The sequence below is a fragment of the Marmota marmota genome, unplaced genomic scaffold (assembly GCF_001458135.2).
Source record: "Marmota marmota marmota unplaced genomic scaffold, marMar, whole genome shotgun sequence".
Classification (NCBI taxonomy): domain Eukaryota; kingdom Metazoa; phylum Chordata; class Mammalia; order Rodentia; family Sciuridae; genus Marmota; species Marmota marmota.
Window position 1 is genome coordinate 79,832,128 of NW_026000026.1, and position 18,845 is coordinate 79,850,972.

At 46.3% G+C, this 18,845-nt stretch overlaps 1 protein-coding gene across 9 annotated transcripts in view; it reads left to right on the plus strand.

Annotated features, from left to right (window-relative positions):
* The window catches only part of Ablim3 (actin binding LIM protein family member 3), a 144,487-nt gene that overhangs the window by 112,910 nt on the left and 12,732 nt on the right, over positions 1 to 18,845 (plus strand). For 3 of the 9 annotated variants that reach the window (XM_048811776.1, XM_048811770.1, XM_015485988.2), the window contains 8 exons: positions 4,518 to 4,576; positions 6,812 to 6,883; positions 10,972 to 11,127; positions 12,667 to 12,696; positions 13,119 to 13,248; positions 14,000 to 14,098; positions 15,491 to 15,538; positions 18,074 to 18,208. In XM_048811776.1, coding sequence (XP_048667733.1) covers positions 4,518 to 4,576; positions 6,812 to 6,883; positions 10,972 to 11,127; positions 12,667 to 12,696; positions 13,119 to 13,248; positions 14,000 to 14,098; positions 15,491 to 15,538; positions 18,074 to 18,208 — 729 coding nt within the window. The remainder of the gene's footprint in view (positions 1 to 4,517; positions 4,577 to 6,811; positions 6,884 to 10,971; positions 11,128 to 12,666; positions 12,697 to 13,118; positions 13,249 to 13,999; positions 14,099 to 15,490; positions 15,539 to 18,073; positions 18,209 to 18,845) is intronic. The other 6 variants (XM_048811769.1, XM_048811773.1, XM_048811771.1 and 3 more) reach the window with 5 other exon arrangements.

The window sequence follows — 18,845 nt, forward strand, 5'->3', positions numbered from 1 at the left end:
TGAGTTGCTTTAGACATGCAGCTACTAATGCAGTAAGTGATGTAACCAAGGCGCAAACCTCATAAGAACATTACATTAAATAATGAACACAGTGCCTGAGGCATGGAGAAGATTGCTAATGCCAAGATGATGGTAATGATGACATTGTCTCATGGCACATTGAGCCGAAGAGCCTGCTTGTCTCCCTCCTGCTGAGTCTGCACCCTGAGTGACGGAGGAAAAACAGGGTACCCTGGGGTCTGCAGCTGGGGGACATGGACAGGGATTTTCTTTTTCACTGAGATAACATTCACATAACATAAAATTAACCATTTAAAGTGTATAATTCAGTAGTTATTAGTGCATCTGTGTGACCATCCCTCTATCTAGTTCCAAAACATTTTCATCATCACAAAATAAACCTGGGACCCATTAAGCAGTTGCTCTCCATTCCTGGCTCCCCCTAGCTTCTGGCAGCCATCAATCTGCTTTGGGTCTCTAGATGTACCTATTTAGGGTATTTTACATAGAGAGAATCATACTGTATGTGATCTAACTGTATTTAACTTCTTCCCTGAGCATAAAGTTTTCTAGGTTCATTTATGTCGTAGCATGCATCAATATGTCATATCCTTCATGACTGAATAATATTCTATGGTAATGGATATATACCACATCTGAACTGAATAGGGATTTTAAAGGACAAACTCCAATTTTTGTCCCAATGGTAGTGCTGCTGCCACAAAGGTGGAAACCTAAGAGATCTCCTCCTGCTGTGGTCAAGAGAAATCTGAAGAAGAAACCCACTGCAGGAGAATTCCCTGGCTATAATCAGAGGCCCAAAACTCAAGTGTCCACATAGATGAGTGAAAAGGGTGGGGACACAGGGCGGGTCCACGGGGAAGATCACGGCAACCTGCAGTGTCTAAAAACATTCAGATTCAAAAATGTTTAAAATCATCACTGTGCTGACCAAACAGAACCTTCAGGCTGGCCACTCTCAGTCACCATTGTACTTGTAATCCCCTGGGGATCCTAAAAGATGATGGCACCAGGTCCAGCTTTGGCATTTGAAACAAAGGCTTTGACAAACTAAATTTCAAGGTTCAGCAAAGATGTAGTAGGTTCCCCACCATTGAATCAAGCCCTGATGTCACAGGCGTGGGGTACGCTATGACCAGTCAGATGCACCCCTTTGGCCCTTTTTGGGTGAAGAGTGGCCCAACAGCCAGGTGAGGGGCCCTTCAGGAGACGGAGGTCTCTGTCTCTGAGTCAGCTGACAGAGAAATAGCCAGCACGTCACTTCTGTGACCTTCCAGTTGGTTTCACCTGCAGAGCCTGGAGTTATGAATGACAGTCTCAGAGGAAAAAACAGCACAGATTGTGGAACCCGGAGTCCAACAAGCAAACAATGTTGCATTCTTACAGGATGTTGGAATTCTACCTTGTATAATTTGTTTCTTTATCCCAAAGAAACCAATCTGGAATGTGGTCTGGTATTGAGCCCTCTGGTTTTTGTATTTAGAGTCATCAGATCATTTGGGGAACTGTTGAAGTACTGATTCCCAGGCTCCTCCTCCAGGAAGTTGGTGTCAGTGGCTCCTAGGGCCTGGGAATCTGCATTTTTTCCACGTTATAAGACAGGTAGTTCATAATGCATACCTTAAAACTCAACCTGGAATCATACCTGTCAAATCAGAGTCTAAATTGTTCTACTTGTTCAAATCTTTGGGCTCAGCTTTAAGAATCCATATGGCCTAGGATAGAATCTTCTATTTCTTTTGTTTGTTCATTCATTCAATGGGTATTTATTGAGAATTTTCCATCTTTGCAGTTAAGATGGAAGTAAATACCTCTCGTAGAATTTGCGTTCTCATTGTGATTATTGGATAGAAGCAAATAATTATTTTCTTTATACAGAGAAGACTGTTAAGGTGGAAACAGAATTTTCGAGGATTGGGATGGTTGGTCAGAAGCTCTCAGCGTAACTGCTAAGCGATGAGTCTCCTCCACAATATCGCTGCCGAGTACTTAAACACTTCTAGGCCCAGGAAGCTCACTGTCAGATAAAAGAGACTGTTCAATTCTCAGATGTTAATTTCCCTTCCCTGGAACTTCTGCTCCTTAGTTCTTGTTCTACTTTATAAGATTTGCAAAGCAAATGAAAGCCTCTTCCCACAGAGAGCCATTAAAATATTCAAAGACACACTTTGCCATTCTGTTCAGTCTTCTCAGGGTGAAGACCCTGCTTTAGGACCTAATTTTGGGTGTCCTCCCTACTCTGTCCACCCATCCTCCTTTGGGTGACTCCTCACCTTGTATCTTTTTAAAAATACAAAGGTAGGACACGTCAGTCATCCATATGTTTCTTTTTTAAACATGCACCGACTAGGCACAGAAAGAAGTGAATACCCACCTTCTTCCCTCTGGATGTTGTTATCTTTGTTACTGCCAAGAGGTTGAGTTATTGGCCAAGGGCATAGACTCAGCAGATGATAATTTCATAGTCATCTTCATGGGGGAAAAAAACATTTTTTTCCTTCAGATCTCTCAGTTTATAGCTAGCTACTAACAAATTATTTATTGACCCTCTTTTATTTACATGAAACACAGCCAACTCCTAAACTTATCTTTTCACTTCTAATTATATTTCCTCTCTTTCTAGCCTTCTCCCACATCATTTATTATATAAACACGCTTTCCCATATGCAGAGTGGTAATGGCCACTTGTGGCTGTTTTATTTCGGATCAAACATGTCAATGTCATGGAGCCAACAAGCAATAGAGACCACCTAGCCTGAGCTCCCCCACCCACTGGACACATCATTTCCTGCATGAGGACTTCTGCCCCCTTTACCCTTCCCATGCGTCTTTCACCTATTCCATTGATCCCTTCAGACCTTTGTGTCCACCTAGTCCATTTCCCACAGTGACCTATAACATGTGTTTCCTGCCAGAGCCACAGTTGTAAACAACTCCTGATAGACCCAGGAGCAACTCAGAGAGGAACCAGAAATGCTCTCTCCAGTAACTCCCAAGATCCCAGCCAACAGCTTGTTAGTGGACACACCCTGTGATTGCTGGCTCCAGCCCCTGAACCAGAGTCCCTCTACTGGGCTCTGAGAGCACTGCATTCACTGTAGAAGGATTGAACTACTGAGCAATTAAGAGCCCCAAAGAGTAGCAGCACACAAGAACGGAAAATTCCTTCTGCGCAAAAGACAAAACTGGTCCTAGAAGATGAAAATAAGCTCCAAGTTCTTCTAAGTCCCACCTCATTGTTATTCATATGAAGAAACTAGGACCTAGAGAAAGGATGTGTTAGTGGATGAGCAGAGATAGGAACCCAGGGCTCCATGCTTACAGCCCATCCTCTCTCTTTTTTGGGGGGGATCTGATTTTATGATCTTACAGCACCCTCCTCTCCCTGGCCAGTATTCTGGTCCCAGGGGCTCCAGGCAACAAACCATAATGGAAAGAATATCCTAGAAACAAAGTCAGACAAACACATGCCATCTGGGTGCTCAGGAATCCAGCCATTTGCTGGTTCCTTTCCTTTTAGGGCTGGTTACAAGAGGAATGGCTCCAGAGGGATAATATGTTCCTATTTTTCCTTCTAATCCAGGACACCTGTCCCTTCTCTGGGGCATGTGTAATATTTGGGGCTTCATCTCAACATGTGACCAGCCACCTGTTGTTCATGCCTTTCCAAATTGGCTTCTCGAGTTTGGGGCTGGCCAACTAGACCCCCACCCACGATAAAATGTGGTTTTACACAACACAAATATACTGGATTTGAAGAGTCTGCAGCCTCTGAGGAATTAGCTGGTCAAGACAATGCTCTTAAGCAGAAAAAACCATGACACCTCCTCCCCTTAAACATGATAGCTCTGATAAGTTTTAAGTCTGTCCTAAGTCTTTGAAGAGAAGGAAGGCTGGAGTTCACCGCAGTCTGTCATTTTCTTTCATCCCCCACTGCCATTCATTCATTCGACAAATATTTATTGACCACCTGCTCTGTGTCACTCATTGCCAATCATCCACTCATCTATTCACCCCACCAACGTGTATGGACCTCCGCTAAGAACCAAGTCCTGTGCTGAGTGCTGTGGGAGATGTAGCAATGAATAAAGCTCAGGTCTTCCCCAGAAGGAGATCTTAATTAGTTGGGTTGGGAAATTTCAAGCTACTGTGACTTAAGGCTCTTTGTGTGAAGAGAGATTCAAAGAACTATGGAACAACAAGGAGAGAGAAGTCACCCCCAGTTGGCAGGTAAGAAAGTTTGCAAGAGGATGTCATGCAAGACCTGAACCTTGAGGAATGGTTAGGATTTGGATACACAGAAAACACATGTGGGCAGTCAAGTTGTCGTACAATGGCGAGGTGCCAGGAGGGAGCTAAGAGAGCAGAGGGGGTCCTCCCAGTGATGTGCAGGGCGCATGTGCTGCTGGAAGAGTAAGTCGAGTGGGGGTGGGGACTGATTCAGAAAATGGTGGGTTTGAAAAGTCTGAGCCTTTGCTATTTTCTTGGCCCCTTAGGTTCTGAGGTTTGGCACCCCATCTGCAAGCAGGCAGCCCGGGCAGAGAAGAAGTTAAAGGTAAGCACATTAGTCATGATGCGAGAACAGCAGTCCTATACAGAGACCTTTAACCTGTGAATGTGGGTTCCTGATACTATAGGGAGTGGGTGGAGCAACCCAGGCTGCAGAGAGAGATGAGCTCCCAGGCTCCTGGGTTCTTGAAGCTGTGGAGGGGATACCTGGGGTGTGTGTAGGGGATAGGGAGCACACTTGCCCTCCAGTGTACCTTTATACCATGACACCTGACAATCATATTACCTGCTGGAGTCTCCTTAACTAAAAACACACCTGTGCAATTCTGCCCAACTAATTACACGTGTCTCCTTTGCCATTTCATCCACTTACTATAAATTTTGTGGAAGAACTGGCTTTATTGATGTGTGATTTCTTTTGAGCCATACATGAATTTTTTTTCCTGTTTCTTCCAAGATCTCTTTTATTTAAGGTGTTAGAAGATATAATTGTTCTTTTCTTCCTTAATCTCTCCCTCTTTGAGGGCATTTCCCAAATTTGAGTGATTATTTTTTTTGTAGTTGTAGATGGACAGAATGCCTTTATTTTATTTGTTTATTTTTATGCGGTGCTAAGGATTGAACTCAGGGCCTTGCATGTGCTAGGCAAGCACTCTGCCACTGAGCTACAGCCCCTAAGTCTTTTAAAAAAAAAAAAATACCTTTATGTAAATCAAACCCACTGCCTCACACATGCTAGGAGAGCGCTGTACTGCTGAGCCACAACCCTACCCCTTGAGTCATTCTTTAAAACCCTGAGGCTTGCTGGGCACAGTGGCATATGCCTGTAATCCCAGTGGCTCAGGAGGTTAAGGTAGGAAGATCATGAGTTCAAAGCCAGCCTCAGAATTTAGCGAGGCCCTAAGCAACTTAGTGAGACCCTGTCTCAAAACAAAACATAAAAAGGGCTGGGGATGTTACTCAATGGTTAAGTGTCCCTGGTACAAAAAAAAAAAAAAAACCTGCAGCTTTCTGCTGTATATATGCACTACCTCTTTGTACCCTTATAAGCTTAATATTTTTCTTGAAATCAACTCATTACTTTTTATTTAACTAAAATTATTTTAAAATAAAATTTATATTGCCAAGTGGAAATTAATAATACTTGCTATAAATAAAAAGCAGTCATAAAATAAAATAATTCTTGAGATTAAATCTTAAAACTTCTAGTTAATGTTTCCTGTACTCTCTTTGGTCAGGAAGAAAATAAAGGGAAATTAGCCATTGTTGAGACAGTTGTAAATATGTATTAGCACCAAATTGAGATTCCTCTTTGATCAAATCAGGAGGATTGAAATAAAACATTACATTACACTCACTCTGTGACTCAGTGTTATCAAACGTTCCACCTACACTCATTTTCCAGAACCATCCCTTGTTCACAATCCATATTTTGGAAAACACTGCTCCGTAGCCCCACTCAGAATGCTTTAAATTTCAGGATGAGAGGTCTGGGAGGGAACTGAGAAATCTTGAAGCTCAGCGCCTTCATTTTACACATCAGGAATCCAAGATCTCTAAAACACATGCTTCACCAGTGGTCCTTGATTCTCAAGCCATTGACTTTGCCACCACAGCACGCTGCCACTCTTGTGGAAGCACTAAGATTGACATCACGCTGTTCTGCTGAGGGAGCTATTAATCCACCATTGTCATTGTTCACAGACAGATTTTTTTAACTTTTTCACTTAAGTTGATATCAATTTGCAGAGGGTACATGATAAAGAATCAGCATATTGTGCAATTACATGATATGAATAAACAAACTACTGAGGAATGAATACTACACAATTTTACTCAAAGTAAAGACATTTTTTGACTGGGATAATCCAACATGAAAAGTCTTATGAGTAATATGCTATTTAAAATGCTAGCTACAGGGGGCTGGAGTTGTAGCTCAGCAGTAGAGCACTTGTCTCGTATGTGTGAGGCACCAGGTTCATTTCCCAGCACCACATATAAATAAGCAAATAAAATAAAGGTCCATCAACAATAAAAAAAAATAAAATAAAAAATATGCTAGCTACAAATATATAGAAAATAAATTTTTATTCTATCCAACAGCCTGAAACCCTATGCATGTTAGATCTCAGTCACACTTAGACATTGATTTAAAAGGCAGAAAATTTAAAAAGTACAAAAGTATCTAAAAAATACTTATTGCTGCTAATGTGCCCAGTCTCCCCTTGCCATGAAACCCAGGGTGCAGCTTCTCACCTGTTCTGCTTTCCTCTCTCCACAGCATAGACGGACATCTGAAACCTCCATCTCACCCCCTGGATCCAGTATTGGGTCACCCAATCGAGTCATCTGCGTATGTATTACTTTTCAGCCCTTTCCTACCCCTGGCCTGGCAGCTAAAGTTTCTAAGGATGAAGGAACCCTCAGGTTTTCAGCCAACTGATATTTGGTGTGTGCCTGTTCCATGCCAGGCCCTGAGGAAGCAGTGAGTCCAGAGAGGACGTGGACCATGCCCTCAAGCACACAGTCTGGTAAAACAAGAGTCACAGAGATAGCACAGAACACCACGGAGCACAAGAAACCAAGTGCAGTGATAGTGAGCCTTTGTAGGGTTCTGAAGCCAGTGTGAGGTCCCTCCTAACCCGTTCCTTAAGCAAGACAAGGGTAAGGTCAGCATAGGACCAGAGAGGCATTCATAGTGGGGCTCAAGTGGAAATTTGATGTGGGGGGAGGAGCGTGTACTGATGAGGAAGGAAGGGGAAGGAAGTCATATGATGTGGAAACCGCTATCCAGGATTTGGAAACATGTAGAACAGTTTTCTAATCGGGTGAGAAGTCCAGGGATGAAGAAGATCACCTGCAGGTATCTGAGCTACCTTTTCCAGAGTCATTCAAGCACAGACAAACTCATCTGCCAGGGATGTGGCAGAAGGAACAGAGTTAGAGGACCTCAGAGGTCCCTTGTATATGTAATTAATTCATTCATTCAACAAACATGTGCTGAGATCTACTCTGTTAATAAGCGCTGAGCTCCATGCTGGAGAAAGTGGTGAACAACACACACCTGATGCCTATCCTCATAACATTAGACACAGAATGCCAGGAATCATCAGTTGCAGTTATGATAAGTGCCAGAAAGAGAAAGCACAGGGTTCCCTTGATGCTCCAGATGAGTAGAGGAACCTGAAGGTCCAGAACCAGCTGGGAAAAGGCTTCCTGAAGGAAAACTGTTTAAGCTCAAATGTTTTAAGTCCAAACTAGAAGTCAGTCCAAGGAGGTGAGCGTGGCAGAGCCCAGGGGAACTGAAATGAGCAGCAGACAACATTCTGGTTAACTCCTGCATTGTACCAGCCTTCCACAAGTCGAAGGAGCCAGAAGGAATGTGGGGAGGGTGGAGTTGTCAAGGGCAGGGGACCCACTCCCAGGGAGAAGCTCTAGATGCAGCCCCCCAATCCACTAGTTTGGGTTGGGTCCTGACACCATGATGAGGTCATTACTCTAAATCCATATCCAATTTCCTCTTTGATCCCAGGATAATGCCCATTGATGAAACTATTTCCTTTCCTTTCTTCCTCTGGTCAAATGAAAAAAAAAAGAAGAAGAAGAAAGAGACATAGGAGCCATTGACTTCAGTGTCAATATGAGTCAATACCACCATGTGGCCGACACAGAAGACAAGCCACTCTCTTTTTTTGTGGTGTTGGGGATCAAACCTAGAGCCTCACACATGCTAGGAAAGTGCTCTATCACTGAGCTGCACCCCCAATCCAAGACAGGCTACTTTGATCACAGACTTTACTCATTGAAGATTCTTGTCCAGCACAAGAAACAAGATAATCCCCAGACTATTTTCTGTGCTATGAATGGGACCAGTCAATAGCAGAATTGGTGGGCAGTTTTGGTCCTTCATTAACAAGTGTGAGCCTGTCTCCAGGAAGTGAGGGTTCAGGAATCTGCAGCACTAGAACGCCATTACTCACCAACTGTTACCCAGGAGTCTCATTAACCCTGGTGAAATAAGTTGATCCCTGTTGTTCACCTTGGTTTTCTGGAGAAAGCCTACTAGAATCGCCCCCATAATAAGCAGCTTCCTTATGATCAATGACAACTAGGACCCTGCTCTCCTGCCTTCCAGCTGGAGGCTTATTGCTGAGATCAGTTGCCCCTCACATCCGAGTCGTACCTTCTGTGTGCTCCTTTCACCTCGCATGGTGCCTCACATCCAGACGCTCTGTCATGTGCATTTCATATCAGCCATGTTGAACTCAGACCTTTCTAAACATGGCAAAGCATCTATCAGCCCACATTAGGGATATGCAGTAATACATAGAAAGATGGTCTGTTGGTTTAACTTTCAGAGATAATTGATATTTTGATATTAAAATAGAATTACCAGTGAACCTGGAATGGGCAAGTTCTTTCAAACTTTCAAATTTTGTTCCACTCCCCACCGGCTTCTAGAACCATCCTGGGGTAGCTTGATTTCAGCCAGCCCCACATATTCTCTTCCTTCCTGGCTAATTATGTTAGGATGCCTCTAATCAATCACTGTGCCTCCAGACCTAAGGTTCATTTATAGCACTGTAAATAAAGCAGCTATAGGAAGAAATATAAATTTAGTAATTTTGAGGTTTGGAGTAAAGTGCCAAAATGACTAACTATTCATCAAGATGAGTTTGTAAAATGACAAGAGCTCTCAAGGTCAGGACTTAATATCCCAGGACCAAAGGCATCTTCAGCAAATAGACTCCTCTAAGCAGCTTCCCCTTGCCCACACCCCCAAAAATTGATGGACATGTGGGTGTCTGCACCATCTCTAGCAAAAATCAGATGGCACAACTCAGAAGAATTCAGCTGAGCAGAGTTTCATGGAATTGGATAAAAGGACCCACAAGAAATAGGGAAGCATCCAAGGACAGCAACAGTGGGATATTGTTGCCACCCCAGGAACAAGGACACGAGGGAAAGGAACAGCATTAGCAGAGTTGGCAGGAGGTAGAGCTGTGAAGAAGAGCATCAGACAGAAGTCATGCTCAACCCACATCCAGGCAGGAAAGTTGCAAGGGGAGTTCGTAGGCCAGTCTCTCCCTCTACTCACGATCCAGGCTGCCGGTTCCTCCCATTGCCAAACCTCCTGAGCAGGAGAGGCTGTGGTGCAGATGGGCTCAGGACACACAGGCAAGAAGAGTGGCTACAGAGTTTAGGGACAATGCGAGGAACATGGTGCCCAGATAATAGTAGGATGGGCCAAGGATAAAATAAACAGAGAAAGGGCCTTGAGAAGCTTTTAAAATAGCAAAGTTTGTAAGATAATTAGAAAGCTGCTACTCTCTAGAGTAATCATAGTCCTGAGACTCTGTCTGGCTCGTCTGGCACCTCCAAGTATTAGACAGAACATTACAAGGATATTACATTCTCCTTAGATTCTCTATCTAGTAGCCCCCTCTTAATTTACCTCACCCCAGCACATTCCAAACCATAGTAGTTACCAGAAAGACAGATCCTAGTTGACCAGAGCAGAAACCAGGTCATAAGAGGAAACAGCTACGTAGACTGGTTCAGGACATGGTTTCAGGAGCCATGAGAAATGGGTTGTCACATGCAAGCAGACACTGTCTTCCAATCCATGTGGCCCTATAGAGTTCTGAACTCTGGAAAAGTTAAGTACAAGTTCACTGTAAGGAGCTGCTTTCTGGGTGCAGCCCTCTATAGTGAACTCCCTGTCCTGGGAGGTCACATGGAATGGCAGGCTCTCAGGTGAGACGACCTGGGTTCGAATGCTGGATTTTGCCACTTATTGGCTGTGTGGAGTTGGCAAGTTCATTGATTTCTCTGCACCTCTGTTTCCTTATTCAAAATGAGGATAACGTAAGTCTACTGTTGTGAGTTGTATGAATTAACTGAGTTAATCTGCATAAGAAACTTAGAGCCTGGCTCATAATAAGTGCTTGCCAATTGCTAGCCAGTGTTTCAATGTCATGATTACTTTAGTGTTTACCATCTTCCTTCTTGTGGAGGCTGGGAATGGGGATGTCCCCACAGCGTGGGGTTAGAAGGCAGTCACCCAGGTTGTGTATCAGACTGAATTCAAAGCTACTAGCTAATTGGTGTAATTTATGGAATTTTTCTAGCCCAGAAAATAGGAACAACTTTGACACTTGCTCCACAGAGGTTTATAACATTTAGAGGAAATAATCCCTGTAAAGCACGGGGCCTCTCAAACAATATGTGCTCAATAAATGTTAGCCCTGTTGGAATGGATGGCCTCTAAGACCTTTCTTATTCCAGCATTTTACAGCTCTTTGATTAGATCCTAATATTTGGCTTTTAGTGAAAACTAGTGGAACTTGTCCTTCCTTTACCTCGTTTTTGTTTCCTCTTTTCTTTCACTTTTCCCTCTTATCTTTCTACTCCTTTCCTGTTCATTTCCCTCTTCCCCAGGCTAAAGTGGATAATGAGATCCTTAATTACAAAGACCTGGCAGCTCTCCCCAAGGTTAAGTCCATCTACGAGGTACAACGCCCCGACCTCATTTCCTACGAGCCTCATTCCAGATACACGTCTGACGAGATGCTGGAGAGATGTGGCTATGGCGAGGTATTGCATGCAGCCCTTCTCTCTGGGGCTGTTGAAGGAACCGCGATCCCATTTCATCACAGACAAGTTGATCTCCAGTGTAGACTCTTCAAAACTGGAATTTATAGCTCACATTTAAAAATCAAGAGATTTCACCCACATATATGGCTTTCTGATTATTCTTGGGAAATCAGACATTAAATTTAGGATTTTCACCATCTGGAGATAGGTAGCAGCGCCCCCTATGGACAGGACATGGACTCCCCATTCTTCCCAGTCCTCACCCCTCCCTGTAAAACCCAACATGGAAGCTGAGAGCTTGTGACCACTTATCACTTGAGCTTTTGTTTTCTTATACTGGAGAAATTTTGCTTTTGCTCAGCCCATGACTCTCCTCCCCTGCCAGTGGCCAGGGGAGGCCAGGCTTAATGGTCACTGAAGTTCATATTCTTCGGTTAGGTATATTCTCTTGTTTTTGCACTTGACATATAGCCCCTGTGCTCAAAGCAAGAGAACACTTAATAAGACTCAGCATTGGATGGCTTTAGAAATCATTACATGGTTGCTAGATGAGAAAAAGTTCTCTGGGGAAGGCAGGGTGATCATCACATAGAAGGCGCTGACCATCTATACCCCAGGAGATTTCTGACCCCATCCCAGGCCTCCTGAACTACAATGGGCAAAAGGAGCACTGGCCTGATGGACAGGTTCCCAAATTCCTGACCCAGCTCCACCACCAACTAGCTAATGTCCTCAGGCAATCCACCTCTCAAAAAGGGACTGGGGTTCCATTTGGTTAAAGAGCCTAATGCTAAGGTTCTCTGTATTCTGGACCCTGAAATGCACCAGGAAAAAGGAACTCAGTGTTTGTATAAGTTGATTCTCCTGAAGTTAGACAAGGCCAACCAGAGCCCATGGGCTACAGCCAGCCCCCAGATGTTTTGAGTCACTCATAGAGTATCTTTCAAAAATGTAAATTAGTTGTCAACATGTAAATGTTGGGAGATTTCACATAAGAAGCTGCATTTCTGAGTTTTCTTGGAAATTAAGAAGCTGGTTAACATTGGGCAGGCATCCAGCATGACCCTGACCTGCTAGAGCTGAGAGCACTTCCCTGATCAATCCACCCACCCGCCCAGCTCTCTTACTGATGACCACAGCCTGGCTCTTGCTCAGTCTTACTTTTGGATCCCCTTCCCTGGACATGGTCTTCAAACACAAAGGGGCCATAAGCCAGGAGGGAGACAAGAAAGGGTCATGAAAATAAGCTCTGAGTCTGCAGCAGAGGAAGCTAGGTCTAAGTCAGAACCAGCCTCTTCCTTCCCAAGAGGTCCTGGGTGGCCCTGAGCTCCCCTCATTCCTCCCTAGGCCTTTATTTTCCCATGTTTAAAAGGGGTGGTCATGATCACAAGGTTTCCTTACCTCCTAGAGAGTGGTGCCAAGGGGCAGCTGCAGGCCCTCTCTTTGCCGAACCATTTAACGATACTCTGTCCCTTCCTCTTGCCCTCCTTTCTTTCCCTTCCTTCGTCCATGGCTGCCTTCAACCTCTCCGCTTCTAAGTCGTTGGGAACATTATCTCCCTACTCCCAGGTAATTAAACTGACATGCAAAAGGTCAGGAAAACCTTTTATGTATTTGCGTCCTTTAAGCTGTCCAAAATGGGCCCTGACTTCACCCCTCACCAGGTCCCCACGGGGCCTGATCCCTCACCCAAGGTGCTCCCCCAGCCAGGGCAGGGCATAATGATGGGAAAGGTTGGCAGAGAACTTATATGCCCCCAGAGATGACCTCCCTTGAGTCTCTGTGATCCCTGGGACTGACTCATGTTTCTGTCTAGACTTTGGAGTGATGCATGACTCTCCACTGCCCTCCTCAGGCTGAGTGTGTGGCTCCGACGGGGTGTCTCCCTATTTGTGTCTGAACCACAAGAATCCCAGAGTCTGTGGCATGCCCCACCTGCCTGCTGGACTCTTGGACCACAAGCCTTGCTCACAAACCATCTCCTTCCCCAGGACATCTATGAGAACCTGGACCTCCGGCAGAGACGGGCCTCCAGCCCGGGATACATTGACTCCCCGACTTACAGCCGGCAGGGCATGTCTCCCACCTTCTCCCGCTCGCCTCACCACTACTACCGCTCAGGTAAGATGGTGGGGCGTCCCCAAAGAGAGAGGAAGAGCAAGGCTTCAGAGACAGCTCAGGCTTCCCCAAGATTTCCCTGATAGCACACCCTCTGGAAGCCTCTGGACACTCAGGTGGCCAACGAGGCCTGACTGAGTTCCTGAGCTGCTCCTGGCAAGGAGAAAGATGGGGTATGTGACACTGAGAAGCAGCAGGAGGTGGGTGAGGAGCTGCCAGGACTAGGGAGTGGCAGGAAGCCCAGGGCCCTTGCTGGATGGAACAGGCCTCCTCCAACCTCACTATTTGGCCTGCCCCATTACCATCCATGGGGCAGATCCAGACTAGAAATAGGGCTCACCAAGGGCCCAGTCCCACCCAGCCCCCAGCCAGTCAGGGTGTCTACAGTCAACCCAGGGCTAGGGGTACAGCTGGTGTCTGGATAAAAGACAGGGGCAGGTAAGGGAGGGGCCCAGGGAGGACGGGTTGGGGGTGCTAAGCAAAGAAGACACCTTACTGAAGCTCAGTAGAGTTGATTCTTACAACCCACAAAACCTGACTTTGGGGTCAAGCAAGGAAACAGGTCGAGCTCGTTCCTGCAGATGCGATGCATGAGAGCTCATGCTTCTTCCACTCCGGAGCTGAGCACGCCGGGTCGCCCAGGCCACCCCATTCCCGCTGCCATCACCTCACCGCTTCCTAAACTGCCACTGCACTAATGCCTGTTTTCTCTGTGCCTCTGTTCTCTCTGGGGACCACTGCCTGCGTGCTCCAGGGCCCGAGAGTGGCCGGAGCTCTCCATACCATAGCCAGTTAGATGTGAGGTCCTCCACTCCGACCTCTTACCAGGCTCCCAAGCACTTTCACATCCCAGGTAGGCACTGCCAGCCTGGCATTCCCAGCATGGGTGCATGCTCTGTGGGGTCATGGGGCACCTGAGCTGTCCACTCACTGTTCAGGTATGGAGGAGAAGCCAGTTCCTGGGGGACCCTCCCTAACCAGTCACCCATGCTAACCCACCCTCCAGCCCCAATATGCCCATGGATTTGTCTCCTACTTGACAGAACCAACCTTGATCAGGACCACAAGTGAGCATCCCAGGGAAGAAAAGTCTCAGGGAGCTAGTGTGAAATGCCTGTGTTTGGGGGAGCCTGAGGGGGCGCAGCAGTAACATAGCGGTAAAGGCTGCTTCCATCCAAGCTCTTGGGACTGAATCCCAATCCTGCTGCTTGTAAGCTGGTGACCCAGGGCCAGCAACTTAGCTTCCCTGCACCTCTGCTGTTCTGCCTGTGCAGCAAGGCACTGTTTGGACCCTGAGGTTGCAATTGTGCTTCTGGCCCCCAGCCTCGACCCTCCCTTCATGGAATGCATATTCTAATGTGGGGACAGAGACCATAAAAGAATAAATAAATAAGTAAAAGGATGATTTCAGGTGATGATAGATGCTATGAACATTTAAAAAAAAAAGAAAGAAAGAAAAAAAGAAACCAGGGCATCATGAGACTGGAGTAGAGGAGGCTAGGCGAGATGGGGTGATCAGAAAGGGCTTCTTGGAAGAGGTGACATTAAAGCTGAAAGATGAGAAGGAGAAGCCCTATGAAGATTCCCAGGGAAGCATCCCAGGCAGCCAGAAAGGCACATATAAAGCCATTCTGCCTGAAGGTGGCCATAAGGTAAGAGGAAGGCCACTGGGTGTGGACTTGGAGGACAAGATCTCCCCGAGGGACAGCAGAGCCAGGTCTAGATCCCGCCTCCCAACTCAGCTCAGTTTCTCACTTGCCACTCACTTTCCCCACAAGAATTCATCTTGCCGGTTTATCTACCTACACCTTTCTCAACTGCCCCAGAGTGGTCCCATCCTGTCTGGTTTTGAGGAAGGGGCAGAAAGATAATGCTGAAATTTGGCTGACGCATCCTAGAGACTTTCACATGGATTGAGGTGTGACCACTGGGAGGAGCAGTGGACACTCCTTGCATGAGGATCTGCTGAGCACGCACTCCGCCCTGCATGCCCACCATTCAGCCCCACGTCCCTTCTTTGGCACCATTTGTATCCATCCATCTCTCTCCCCCCACCTTACTTGGTACCTGTTGGGGTGAGGTTGAAAGTTCAACTGTGGAAGAGGAAGTCTACTGGGGAAAGATGGTGGCCCCTTGGAAAAGGTTGCTGACAGTCTCTGTCTTCTGAAATCAACTGACCAAGTGCTGTCTCCTCCCCTGTCTCTTTCTCTCTCCTCCCCCTGTCCCTTCCTGGTCTGTCTGGCAGCTGGAGAAAGTAACATCTACCGGAAACCCCCGATCTACAAACGGCATGGTATGGTCAGAGGCAGACAGGGCTTGGCCAGACAAGGAGAGGGAGGAGGTTAACCCTCTGTGCAGTTGCTCTGCACGGGCCACCAGGAGCAATAGGATGCAAGGACACAGCTTGGTCCTTCTTCTTGCTAACCCCAAATCACTCAGGGTGACATTGTAAAGGAGTTTTGTGTCATTCAAAAGAGAAAGGAAGGCCTCATGTCCCCTAAATTCTTTCCCACCACCTCTCCAACCCCCTTTACCTGCTGTCTGGTGTTTTAAGTCCCATGATCAGGGTAATTCTTATAAAATGCATGTGCCCCTGGAAGAGTTATACTCCAAGGCATTGATATTAAAAATGTTTACTAGAGTCACATGAGATTCATACAGATTCTTCAACACCTCCCTAGACTTACTGAATTGAAATTTTGTAATTATAGCAATTTATTTGGTGATTCTGTTGCTTAGTCCTGCTGGGGAACAACTGTTCTAAGATGTCTCAGTCATCCTGAAATCAGATGAAGACCCTAAAAGGGCACATAGATGAGAAAAGAGTAGAGAATCCTTTACTTCTTTCATTCATTCATTCCTTTACTGTTTATTAAAGAATGGCCTATGGACCATTTGCTCCTTTGAGACTTATTAAACAATGGCCGATTCCCTAGCCCCTTCTATGACAGATTCCCTAATTAGAAATACTAAGGATGCCCAAGAAATGCACTAAATTGGGTTCATCCATGATTCCTGCCTATGCTTGGTATGAGAACCACCAAGTCATTCACCATAGAAACCTCCTGTTCATTTTGCAAAAGCCTTTATTGACCTCAGCTGAATAAGCATATCCCTCCCTTTGCCAATGTGGAAGAGCAGCTGCCACCCTAGGTACCCTTTCCTGCTGTGGGTCTAGCCCGTAACAGAGGGAGCACAGACTTGGACAAGCTTGAAGGTATGTGGAGCAGTCCTGTACCAGAGTCTGAACTAACCACCTGGTGGAGGGGTCAGGACAAGTATAAATAGTGGCTCTGGGTGCTAAAGACCCTGCAATTTCGACAAACATCCTCAGTTTCAGTGGGGGCCATAGCACCCCCATAGCGATTCTGGAAGCATGTACATGTGTACATGCGACTGTGAAGGACATGCTATGTGCCCCCAAGCGGCCACAGGAAGGCACCAGCCCCAACAAAGGTGACTTGGCTTTATATGCAAAAAAGCCTACAGGTCCCAAGCTTCTCAGACTTGGTAGGATTTTCCAGGTTGGCTCTGAGCAGTAACAGAGGCACAGACCTAGGAAAACTCCAGGGTAGAGGTGGCTGCATAGGGACAGGGTGGTGAAATAACAAAATGTGGTTGCCAGGAGGGACTTCCCAGGACCCAAGTCAAAGGAGAATTCCAAAGCTCCTTAGCATGCACTCCTGGAGAAAGGTGCACAAGATGAGCTTGCTGGAGGTCAGCCTGTCCCAGGACCTCTGCTGCTCTGGCTCCACAGAACACAGAGCTTGTCCCAAAAGCTTCCCTATAGGTCTCCCTGAGAAACAGTTGTGGAATCACACTAGTTTCCCCAATCCCTCTCTCTCTCTGCCTTGTCAACAAATCATCAGTCTTTGGACCACCGTAATGTCACTGCCATGTAAGCATTCATGCACAGTGGGTTTTTTGGGTCACTCCTATTGTGGGTTCACTTCCAAAGGAAACTTGGAGCTTCTGAGTCAATGCACCAATTTCAACAATTAAAGATGAGGAAACTGAGGCAGAGATGGGTAGGATTTTCCCAGTGTCATGTTGTACCTGAACTAAGTGGCAAGAGTTAGGACCAGAACCCAACTTTGCTGAGCTGCTGTCTTGTGCTCCGTCCTTTGGGCCCTGTAGCCTCCTTAAACAGGATGATAGGCAGGGTGCCATGGTGCATGCCTGTAATCCCAGGGACTCAAGAGGCTGAGACAGGAGGATCACAAGTTCAAAACCAGTTTCAGCAATGGTGAGGCACTAAGCAACTCAATGAGACCCTGTCTCTAAATAAAACACAAAATAGGGTTGGGGATGTGGCTTAAGGGTTGAGTGCTCCTGAGTTCAATCCTTGGTACCAAAAAAAAAAAAAGAACAGGATGACGGTAGAAGGCTGCCCACACTACATATACCACAGCCCTGCCTGTGATTCCTGTCTAGATGTAGCTCACATCCATAAGAAAGCAGACTCCTGAGGGGCCAGAAAGGAAATGGCTGGACTCCTCTGGAGCCTGTTGAGTTTTACTCTTCACTAAAGAGCAGACCTGGGAGTTCACAAATTGTGCTGCAAGGAGCCTGGGTCTGGCCCAGATCTGGTTCAAACTTTCTGTGTGGTCTTAAGCAAGCCCCTTCCCTCTCAAGTCTTTAGATTCCCAAACATAAAAGGAGAGGTTGGACCAGAGCTTTTCTATCTCCAATGCTCCACGTCCCAGACCCTCCTATCTCTGACTTCAAAGTAGCCTCAATCCCATGTGCTAATGCCTGGCAGAGACAGGGAAAGGGTACAGATTCCCAGCCAGGACACTGACTTCAGCTCCTCTTGGGTCATTTGCAGGTGATTTGTCTACAGCAACCAAGAGCAAAACAAGTGAAGACATCAGCCAGGCTTCCAAGTACAGCCCAGCCTACTCGCCAGACCCCTACTATGCTGCAGAGTCTGAGTACTGGACCTACCATGGGTCCCCCAAAGGTAGCACCCCCATGGGACCCTGAAGCCAGAGCCCATCACCTGTGCTAGGGACTTAAGAGGTCAGAACAATCACCCACTTCTTCACACCACCAATGCGAATAAGAATGAAGGGCCAGCCACAGGCCCTAGGGATACACTGGGGAGCAAAACAGACCAGGTTCCTGCCCTTGTGGAGGAGACATAGATCCCAAACATGAGGTAGGAGAGCTGATGGTAGGGGCGAGCTGTCTAGCCAGATGCAGAGGTTGCCACACTAAGGGTGACCAGGGGGCAGGTTAGCAGGGAGTGCAGATTGTCTGACATCTGCCCACACCTGAGAGGGGAGGACCAGTTCTACTGGAGGAAAGGAAAGGCTACCCTCTTAACCTTAACCTTGGAAAGGGACCAGAGCAAGTGGGGAATGAGGGAAGATGTTCCACAGGTCTTGTGAGTTGAGAAAAGGATGTGGGTTATCATCCTAGTTAGAAGCTAGTTAGAAGCTATTCAAAACAGTGACATGATCACAGTCATGCTTTTGAGAGATCACTTTGGCTGTAGGGTGAAAAATGGTGGGAATGGAAAAAGAAAAGATATAGAAAGATAAAAGGCTCTCATGGGCACCCTGGTCCTTGGGTCACCTCCTCACCGAATCAGAGAT